At 40.2% G+C, this 10,708-nt stretch overlaps 1 protein-coding gene across 2 annotated transcripts in view; it reads left to right on the plus strand.

Moving 5' to 3' along the window:
- glrbb (glycine receptor, beta b) overlaps positions 1-10,411 on the plus strand; it is a 66,691-nt gene extending 56,280 nt beyond the window's left edge. Inside the window, exons 9-10 of one of the 2 annotated variants that reach the window (XM_072434649.1) lie at positions 7,390-7,682; positions 10,062-10,411. In XM_072434649.1, coding sequence (XP_072290750.1) covers positions 7,390-7,682; positions 10,062-10,358 — 590 coding nt within the window. In that variant the 3' untranslated portion in view covers positions 10,359-10,411. Of the gene's footprint in view, positions 1-2,204; positions 2,353-7,389; positions 7,683-10,061 lie in introns of those variants that run through there. The other variant, XM_072434657.1, reaches the window with a different exon arrangement.
- Positions 10,412-10,708: the final 297 nt, after the last annotated feature.

The raw sequence follows: 10,708 nt of genomic DNA on the forward strand, positions 1-10,708 counted from the left end.
CAATCCTAGAAACAACACATATATTAAACCGGGAAAAATAGCAGCAAAAAATACATTTAAAAATTAACAATATGGCCTATGACCTTATAACAGTGATATACATCATTATTCTGTTTGAACAACAATGGTGGAAATTAACAAAGTACTGTACATTTTTAGCTATCTGTACTTTACTTAAGTTCATTTTACAGAGGAAGTTTCACTTTTACATTTGAGCGCATGTATCTGTACTTTCTACTGCATAACTTTTGAAGTGGACTGAAAAGAATTGTTCATTTGGTTTGAGAAGTGACTTTTAGCACGTTCATGGTGACATCCTGCATAAAGTGTTCAAGCCCAAGGGTTAGCCTTAACCCTAACCCTAACCTTAACCCTAACCTTAACCTTAACCCTAACCCTAACCCTAACCCTAACCCTAACCCTAACCCTGCATAAAGTGTTCAAGCCCAAGGGTTAGCCTTAACCCTTACCCTAACCTTAACCCTAACCTTAACCCTAACCTTAACCCTAACCTTAACCCTAACCCTAGCCTTAACCCTAACCCTAACCCTAACCCTAGCCTTAACCCTAACCCTAACCCTAACTCTAACTCTAACTCTAACCTTAACCCTAACCTTAACCCTAACCCTAACCCTTAACCTTAACCCTAACCTTAACCCTAACTCTTAACCTTAACCTTAACCCTAACCTTAACCCTAACCCTAACCTTAACCTTAACCCTAACCTTAACCTTAACCCTAACCCTAACCTTTACCAAAGATGTCATATTGCTACTGTTGACCAAATATCATCCAATTCTTTATCAAAATCACTGCATTTAACGTTGCGCATTTAATGTTAACAATTTTATTCTTAAAGTACATTTTTTGAAATGGTATTTCAAAAACTTTTACTTGAATAGAATTTTCCATGTGCTACTTTTTTCTTTACTTGAGTATTTCTTTTGCTCCTGTATCTGTACTTTACACGGTTTAAAAGTGAGTTTAAAGGGAAATGCAGTAGAAATACAGTTTATTTATTTAAATATGGGACATTGCACATTAATCAACTTTAATTGTTACATGACATAAGTGGTTTACTACAACTTAAAAAATAATATATATATATATATATATATATATATATATATATATATATATATATATATATATATATATATATATATATATATATATATAATATATACTAGTAAAGGAAAATATCAGTCATCATTCACAAGCCAAATAACTGAACACATTCATAATTTGATCATTCCTTGTCTCTTATAAAAAATAAAATAAAGTTTATGAATAGTCACCTTCTGCTGTAAAAAGCCTCTTAAGCGGACAGAATAGTGCAAAGTCAATGTTGGGTTTCAGCCTCTGTCAGTGAAGTAATTGTGTGTGAAATCATCAAATATCAGGCGATAAAAGAGATATTCCCGGTGTTTGAAGGACGAGTGACGCAGAGACCATCACCAGAGACAAGCTCAAGGACTTTACCACTCACCTGTCCACACAGCACTGTCCACTGTGTGCGGGACATCATTTATGGAAGACAATTTCTGTCATCAGACTTTGAATTGAAATGCTGGGGATTATTTTAAATGTTTTTCATGTTAAATACTGGCAACTTTCTTACTTTTTCTCACAAATTAGGGTTGGACTGTGTATCAGTATTGGCCGATATTGAACTAAAATGTACCTTTTTGGAGTACAGTTCAACTCGTTATTCAATTTAACCTGTCAACGTCACAAAAAATACGCACGGGTAGACTTATAATATCTCTACTGCACTGAAATGTGTAAAGTTCTTATTTAAAAAAACATGCAAAATGTCCAATGTTACAGCTATACATCTGTTAAGTGACACTTTAGCTCAACTCACCCAAAAATGTGTCTGATCTTTCAAAATACACCCTGAAACTGACTCGAATGTTCAAATATTTCTCAATCGCCATCTTCCCGTTGAAATTATGATTTTAAAACGCTCACTGTTGCAAAAGCAGAGCGCCCCCTAGTGGATCTTTCTAGCAGCTCCCTGGACGGGAAGCCTGAATAAAGTTGGGTTCAGCTCAACACATTCTTCACTGGAAGGCGGTGACTGAAAACGTGCTCCACCAAATGATTGAGAAAACCATTCAAGGGCTAAAGCTCAAAGAATTGGACGTTGTATGTGACTATTAGCTACTCCCATCTTGTCCTCCATGTGTCTCGTCCACACAGTGTTCTGAGCATGCTGAGCGCTCATGATTCATTCACTCTCACCACCTCCTCCTCCATCCTCCTGTCCACCGCTCTGTCCATCCTGTGTCCATCCTGTGTCCAGTGGTCCGTCAGCCCCCGCTCCAGCTGAAGCCTCCTCTGACTCCTCAAATGGGATCAGTGCAGGTCAGTCACACCAAAGCTCCTCTCTCAGACTTGTTTTGTATGCCTTCTGTCTGTCCTCTGCTTTCATTCTGTGCTCCGATGGTTCATTATAGTTGGATGTCATCAAAACACATCCATGCACATTTGAATAGCCTGTTAAACCCACTCTTTGACATAGATAATTTCACTCATGTTTGTTACAGTTGATGCCACTTTTAATATCGTATGCATTGCCCCAGTAATATTAACCTTAAACCACGGACTGTGTAGAAGTGGAGGTAAGGACGCTTTAACTTCATGCTGCAACATGGGAAATGTGCAATACAGATGATCCGTGTCACACTCGTGTTATCTATTGTTGGATGTTTGTACTAATATGATCATGATCATGAGTGTGTGTGTGTGTGTGTGTGTGTGTGTGCGTGCGTGTGTGTGTTTTATCTTTCTGTCATCCTGCAGGGGGTCTGCAGATGGAAATTAATACATTAAATAGGGCAATAATGTGGCATATTTAAATGTGTTTAAATGTTCATTAGGCATTGTCCTTAAATAAATACAAATTAATGAAGTTTTCCGCTCCAGACAGTTTAAGTTAGGCTACTAGATATAGCAACTAATATGAGGTTATTTCCATATTTGGACATTTGAGTGCATTTCATGGCAACCAATCAGAGGCATTCAAAGTAGATGCACAATTCTCTATCTCTGCCTGTTGTTCAGACTCGATTACTTGGAGAATGCAAACCAAAGTTACGTCAAATGGAACGTTCCATTACAAACAAATCAATGCTGAAGCCAATCACCATATTTAAGTATTTACAACGTTTTCATAATTGATATTTATGTTTTTTTTTCATCTGTAATGTAAAAGAGGATGTTTTACTGTCTTTATATTCTTACCAGAAGCACAGAAGATAAAAAAAACCAAACTCTACAATGACTTTTATTGAGACATAAATGTGGCCCAAACCCTTTACATTATTCAGAATTTGCATTTATTACAGGCTTATGCTAACATTTATAGGAAAGAAATACAGGGGACTGGCCTATACGTCCTTCATATCTTCCTGGTCTAGCTGAGTTGCTAAGTGAGTGACATAATTAGCATTGAACGTATTTAAATGTCTATGACTTCCCGACCGCACTGCTGGTTTCCATGGGGCACTTCACTAGGAGCGGACCTCGGGAAGGTTCACAAAGACAATAGCAGAATAAAAAACATACTAAACGGCTGTGTCTTTAGGAGCCAGATCTGACGGAGCCAATTCTCACTTCCTATTTGGAACGCGCTAGCTATGGCCACGTGTACATAGTTTATTCCATAAACTAGGTCAAAACATTAGCACTTTGACTAACTCTACCATAGCTGGTGTCACATGAATAAAACGTGTCATCACCTTCATTTTTATTTACACTTTTAATCATATTTTATCATGTGCTCTAATGAATATAGTGTTCCCTCACCAACAACATACCTGGAGTAGCTTTTATCTTCATTCACACTTGTTTGATGAATCCTAAATAGAAAGTCCTCTCCCCTCTGAGCGTCAAAAAGACTCCATCTGTGATGTAGTCGTTCTGAGAATCTTCCGTGCTGTTTTTAAGTCCATAAATCATTGTCAGACAGATCATTCCAACTGTGTGGCAACCTAGCATTATTAACCTGTGTAATTCCCTCTGCAGCCAGTAGATGGAACCAAACCTGAGTTAGTCCCATGGGAAACAGCAGAGAAACAGATGTTAACTTTTTATAGGTTTTTATACAGGTTTTGTATAGTTCAAAAACATGACATGCCAAAATAAAGGTACTCAAGAGCATGTTTAAAGGCTGAAAACAATAGAAAATATAGCCGCAAGCGGCAATGATCGGCCCTCGCCACGCCGCCGCCACGCCGCAAGAGGAGGGGGCGCTAACGCGCCCCAATTGTCCTTTTATTACGCCTACTGCTGAATCTGTGACGCTGTCACATCTTCTCCCCTTTGTTTTACATCAAAAAGCAATTTTATTTTGAATTCTTGGCAAAATGTGCAGCTTTGCCGCACAGACACCGTGACTCTTTGAATAAAAATGTGGATAACTTTTGATGGTCCTGAAGATGAGTCTCACCAAATTTCAAGTTAATTGCGCTAACGCCCTGAGGGGGAGGGGTTCGTGAAAGTCTAAGGTGTAAACATGTTCTGGCGATTTCCCCATTGGAATAACATGGGAGGTTTCGGTCATCGCTACGGCAACGCCATAACAATTATGACATGGGTCTCATTGACTTTTTTGATGGGGCCAAAATTGAGTTTTGAGTCAAATTTCAGATAATTTCGCAAAACTAAACATTTAACCTCCATATAAAATCTGTAGGGGGCGCTGTGGTGCCAAATTAATTAATTTCACTTCAAGTAGGTTTAGGGCAAAGAGTTTAACAACTGATTCTAATTTGACGCAATTCAGACTTTATCTGCGCAAACGGCAGAAATGTTAAATTTGGGAGATTTCTGAAATTCTAGCTACAGTTTGCGGCTTCGCCGCACAGAGACCGTGACAGGTATCAATGTAATTTGAATAACTTTTGATGTCCCACTCCTTAGTAGCATTTTCACCAAATTTCAGCTTTTTAGAGCCAACGCCCTGGGAGGAGTTCGTAAAAGTACGACATTTGGAAAAACTCCCGAGTCATGCTTAGCCATTTTTGAACCAATATGGCCGACATTTGGTTGGGCGGACGGCGTTGCTGTAATAATATTTTTTACTTCTCTTGTCACCATCTACCTCTGCGCCAAATTTTATGATTCTACGATCAGATTTTTTTGGGTCATTTCCTATCTCAATGCATTTTTGGTACATTTGGGGGCGCTGACGCGCACATTTTTTTATTTTAGAAAAGGGAAATAGCCAGAATGTAGAGAGGCACGATTTTTAGAGGTGTGAACATTTTTGTGACTTTTCGTCAATGTTCACTAGGTGAAAAATAGGGGGGTTGGTCCCGAGAAGAAGAAGAAGAAGAAGAAGAAGAAGAAGAAGAAGAAGAAGAAGAAGAAGAAGAAGAAGAAGAAGAAGAAGAAGAAGAAGAAGAAAGAATAATATTCCGATGCGAAAACAATGTTTCCCATTTTTCAAATATCATAAACTATACATTTTCGGAAAGCGCTCGCGCTTTCCTACCTCATGGTGTGGGTCCCTGGTCACTGACGGGTACTTTCGTTAATTTTGAGTGGGCTCCACCCACTTTGTGTTTTTGGCCCTCTAAACAGTAATAATGTTCAATTGTTGCATTACATGTTTATATGCACGGAACATGCAAGAGATGGGGAACGTATTCGTGAGCTACTTAGCGCAAATGAGTGCTTTATATGGGGATGACGACCGCGTGCGCACTTTTGCACGGGCTTCGCCCGTTTACAGCGGTAATGTTCCATTTTCCTACTACTAATTAGTATGCACGGGGCGTGCGTGAGTGGAGGAGTGCGTTAGTGAGTGTTTGGAAGTGGGCGAGCGCTTTGCGCTCGATTTCGTGCGCACTACGTGCGCACTTTCGCAGCCGTGCTTCGCACGGCCTTACGAGACTAATAGGCCTCTCGCCAGCTTGTGGCGCTCGGGCCTAATAATGCATCATATTTGTTCTTTAAAGGTGAGATATGTAACTTTTCTGGTTGAGTCTCCATGAACTTGTTATTGCTCTGCCTGTATTGCACTAAGTTTACAGTCTATAACTTGCCTTTATTCAATTACAGTTGTTTTTCCATCAGAAAAGTTAAATACTAGACCTTGAACATTAAGGCATAATAAGTCTCTTTTAAAAGTGTATCATTTATCGATATTTGTCATTTCTCGTTATTCAGCAACAGCCTCTAGTTTATATACTATGACTACAATGTACTTCTTGCAGTTTACTGGCTCAAACAGTTGTTATATTTACAGTGAAACTTCAAATCACACTTACCCTGCTCCCATACTAATCACACATGATATTGATTTTCTATCATTTTTTAGCTCTCAAGCAAAGAACCGGAACAGTTCCTCTGTAAAATATGTGAGATAGAACAAGTGCCTGAATAATGGAGACATGTCAGCGCTCAAAGGATTGTGTAACCTTTGCATCACATCCATCCTCATTCTCCACATTCTGTTCCATCAAGGTGACTTCTGTCCCTGCAGGCTGAGCAGGCAGCAGAGCAGAGGATTTAGATTGAAGTTTATGAACTAGTGCACGGTCTAAAATATCAGGAAAGCAGCTTTTTCACTTCAAATTGTAATACACAGATAACTCTAAAGTCTGATCTAAATATGTTATGTAAGTTATTTATTCACTAACGAACTGTGACAAATGCTGAATTCAAGTCAAAACTAATGGCAAAATGCATTTCCTTTCATCAAACAGAAAAGGTGAGTACGTCTGGTTCAGTTCAGAGAGTGAGAGTGTTTATTTCAGTTGCATAAAGAATACAATGCACACATTTCTTTGCATGAAACAGAATCAACCAAAAATGTAGGCGTCACATCTGCCCTGTAACCCTGACAGTGAGGGAATTATTTGAACACCCCACAAGTTTGTAAGTTCTCCCACTTAGAAATGATGGCGGTCGGACATTTTCATCGTAGGTGCATTTCCACTGTGAGAGACATCCAAAAAAACAAAACAAAACACTAATCTGCAGCAACAACATACACAAATATATTTAAAATCATACAATGTGATTTCCGGAGAACTTGTCAAATCGCAGGTTGTTCAAATACTTTACTCACTGTATATTTTTGATATATTATTGTTTTGAACGATAAAAAACTGCTTCTCCTAAATTCGTCTGTTAGACCATTTCAATAGAGGTTCTGACATCATTTTCATTTAACAGATGAAATAAATCCACATTTTGTGCAACACAGTGTCAGTTCACCTGTGAGCTGTGATGAATGTGATGTCATTTCCATAACTTCTATATGTATCTCCCTATAGTGCCTCGGATCCCCTGGTCTCTCGTTTATTACACGTATTTCCTCTCTGCTGAGCATATGATGGCAACAGCTCGTTCTAAATCCCACCTCTTGTTGCAGGCATCCTCTCCGTGCTGTCCCTGTCCTCCGAGTGCACGTCGCTCGCCTCGGAGCTGCCCAAAGTGTCCTACGTGAAGGCCATCGACATCTGGCTGATCGCGTGCCTGCTGTTCGGGTTCGCCTCGCTGGTGGAGTACGCCGTGGTGCAGGTGATGCTCAACAGCCCCAAGCGCATCGAGGCGGAGAAGGCCAAGATGGCGGCCAAGGAGAAGGCGCTGGGGAAGAGCCAGGCAGCGCGGAACAACACGGTGAACGGGACCGGGGGCACGCCGCTGCACGTTAGCACGCTACATGTGAGTACAGCAGGGGGAGCTTGTATTTAAGGGTGTAAACCTGGAAAATAGTTGCGTTGCATAACGTAGCAGGACTTTTTTTGGCCTGAAGACTTTATTAGACAAGCCAGTTTTAGCTTGAAATGGGGATGAGAGAAGGGAGGACATGCAGCAAATTGTCAAAACGGGGAATTAAACTCACAACACTGCGGCCGGCTGCACATGAAGCCTGGCATATGTGCTGCAGCCTTAACCACTCGACCACCGGGCAGTACGGGATGTAAGGCCTTTCGAAAGTGCAGAAATGTGATGTTTGCCACTAGAGGGCACTAAATCCCCTGCATCCACGCCGCTTGAGTTTCTGATATGCTAATATAGCCTATTACAACTTTTTTGACCTTAGAGCTCGATTTTTGATTCTTTTTTTCACTAACTAACCTCGGCCGCTCTCATATAGCATCTGTTACATGAGACAGATGGAGCTGAGGTGCTTGTGGCCGCACTTTGGCCCTGGCCCTGGTTCAGAATCAGTGGCTTCATTCAAGAGCAATGGTTTGATGCCTTTCTAATAAAAATATCCTTTTTAGAATATACAATTCCATCCAGCCAGTGGTGTTTGGTTGATCACACGGGGGATTTCTACATCCATCTCCCAGCGTGCTACTTTTACAAACAAAAATGCCACAGAGCTTTTCCTTTTGGCGATTGCATGAAATTGAGTCTTTATAACAGAGACTCAGGAGGAATACAATTATATCTTTACATTAGTGCACAAGGTTATTCTTCTAAAATCACCTTCGGAGTGAGCGGAGAGTTCCTGGAAGCTCCTAAGCAACAGCTCCACACCATTTGATAAGATAAGATAAGATATTCCTTTATTGTCCCACATGAGGAAATTTCATTGTTGCAACGCAGGAAGATACAGAGGCAGATACAGAAGAAAAGAACAGATCACTTATAGGAAGGCAAAACAGAAAACATTTTAATTGCTCAATTTAGGACAATGTAAAACCACACGGATCCATAAATGATGTGGTACAATGGGTCACTTTCTGATGACTAATGACTGCAGCAAAGTGCTTAATTAGCTCGCGCGTGCATCTTTTTCTGATGAATTTTAAATCCAGCTGCAGGTAAGCATATTACATATTATTCATTGTTTTCATTCCTCCTCCTCCACAACATCCAGCCCATCATCTCATCCCTTTCCTTCAGTCACTCCACAGCTCTGTCTGTGAAACACTGTGAGACACTCCCACCTCCACCAGAGTGCACGGGCTCCGCCTCCAAGTGGAGATTCATTGAGCTCCAGGTCTACATTACTACGGGAGGATCAGGGTTTCTTGTCAAAAGTACGTCATAATAATGAAGATTTAATGAGAAGAGTAACTGTGGTAAGCACCACTCACACTGGAGATTGTACTGAAGTCCCCAGAGAAATGTCTGGATAATGATGTAATAACACAAGGATCTGAATCATTTGTCTTGTAATGATTGATCAGAGTTTATCTGAAATACAGCTACACTAAACAATGTTCAATGAAAATGAAAGTTGATTCTTTAAGAGGTTTAGCCTTCAAAGATATTCAAATGATGCTAAATGTACTTTTGTACTTGCTTTATAAAGTTGTTAGGAGTAGAATTGTATTTAAATGAGTGTGTGTCATTTTCTGGTGACTCGTGGCTTTAACAGATAATGATTATTTAGATTAGTATGTGCATATTTTGGACTACATTTTGAAAGAAAGTTATTCCATAAGAAAATGTATTTGTGTAGTAATAATAAGAACAAATACCACTTGTATAAAAATGTATGCAGTTATTTCAAGGTAATTTTGAAAAGGTGACTATTATTTTATTCATTATTGATTCATATCTGACATGTCCTGATGGGTTGGATGGTCGAGGGTCTTTGACTGAGCCCAAACTGTATTTTATTTTTCTAAATTATTGTATTTTGATTCATTAGAATAAATAAATAATACAGAACACAACCATAAAACTGCAAAAAAAACACAAGTAGCACGACACATCAAAAGAAACAAAATCAGTAACATTCAAATGAAAATATGAGTCGCACTTGTTTTGTCAAATTTGTCCATTTCCAAATTCATTTCAAGTGTCATTTTCTCAATTTGTCTAATATCTGTTACTGTCCGTCCTTGATCGTTGGTGTTGTTTCCGCCTTAAGTGAGCTCCAAAAGTATCCATTTCTTGTGTCCACGGCAGAAGTACTTTTCCACATCATATTTCATTACATCATACAACATTAACACTGTGTACAATTACTCCGTTCACACCGACATTGCACACGATGATAAGATGATACAGATGTCACCTCTAAGTGCATTCGTGCTTCTATCCAATGACCCTGCCGTTTGTCGCCTGTCTGTCCGGCAGGTGGCGGAGACGCGCTGTAAGAAAGTCTGCACCTCCAAGTCGGACCTCCGCACCAGCGACTTCAGCATCGTGGGCTCCCTCCCGCGGGACTTTGAGCTCTCGAACTTTGACTGCTACGGCAAGCCCATCGACTTGGGCGGCGTCCACGGCAAATCTCAGTCCAAAGGCGGAAAGAGGCCCCCGCCCCCCAAACCGGTCATCCCATCAGCCGCCAAGAGGGTGGACCTGTACGCCAGAGCGCTCTTCCCCTTCTCCTTCCTCTTCTTCAACGTCATCTACTGGTCGTGTTACTTGTGATCACACGGTTTCGTCCTCACTTTGTAAAGTCTGGCAAGCCATGCATCTTTCTCACTTTGCAGAATGCATCATGTTTGCCAGTTTGCAGGACTTTTGACCATTCCAAATACAGTTAATTGCCTCTCTTGAACCTTATGAAATCCTCCACACAGGTTGTATTCTCTCCCTCAGCTTCTTGATGGACACAACAGCACATCCAGAACACACATGATGCATTCTTTGTGATGTTATTGGCCTTTAAACTCGCTCTTGAGCACCTTTACTTTGGCATCTCATGTTTTAAAACTCAAAAATATGGATGAAAACCACACATTACTTTCACTCAGGCTTTCCCATCAGGATTTGTTGCC

The sequence above is a fragment of the Eucyclogobius newberryi genome, unplaced genomic scaffold (assembly GCF_026437365.1).
Source record: "Eucyclogobius newberryi isolate DKJ021-1_F unplaced genomic scaffold, fEucNew1.0.hap1 SCAF_11, whole genome shotgun sequence".
Taxonomy (NCBI): Eukaryota; Metazoa; Chordata; class Actinopteri; order Gobiiformes; family Gobiidae; genus Eucyclogobius; species Eucyclogobius newberryi.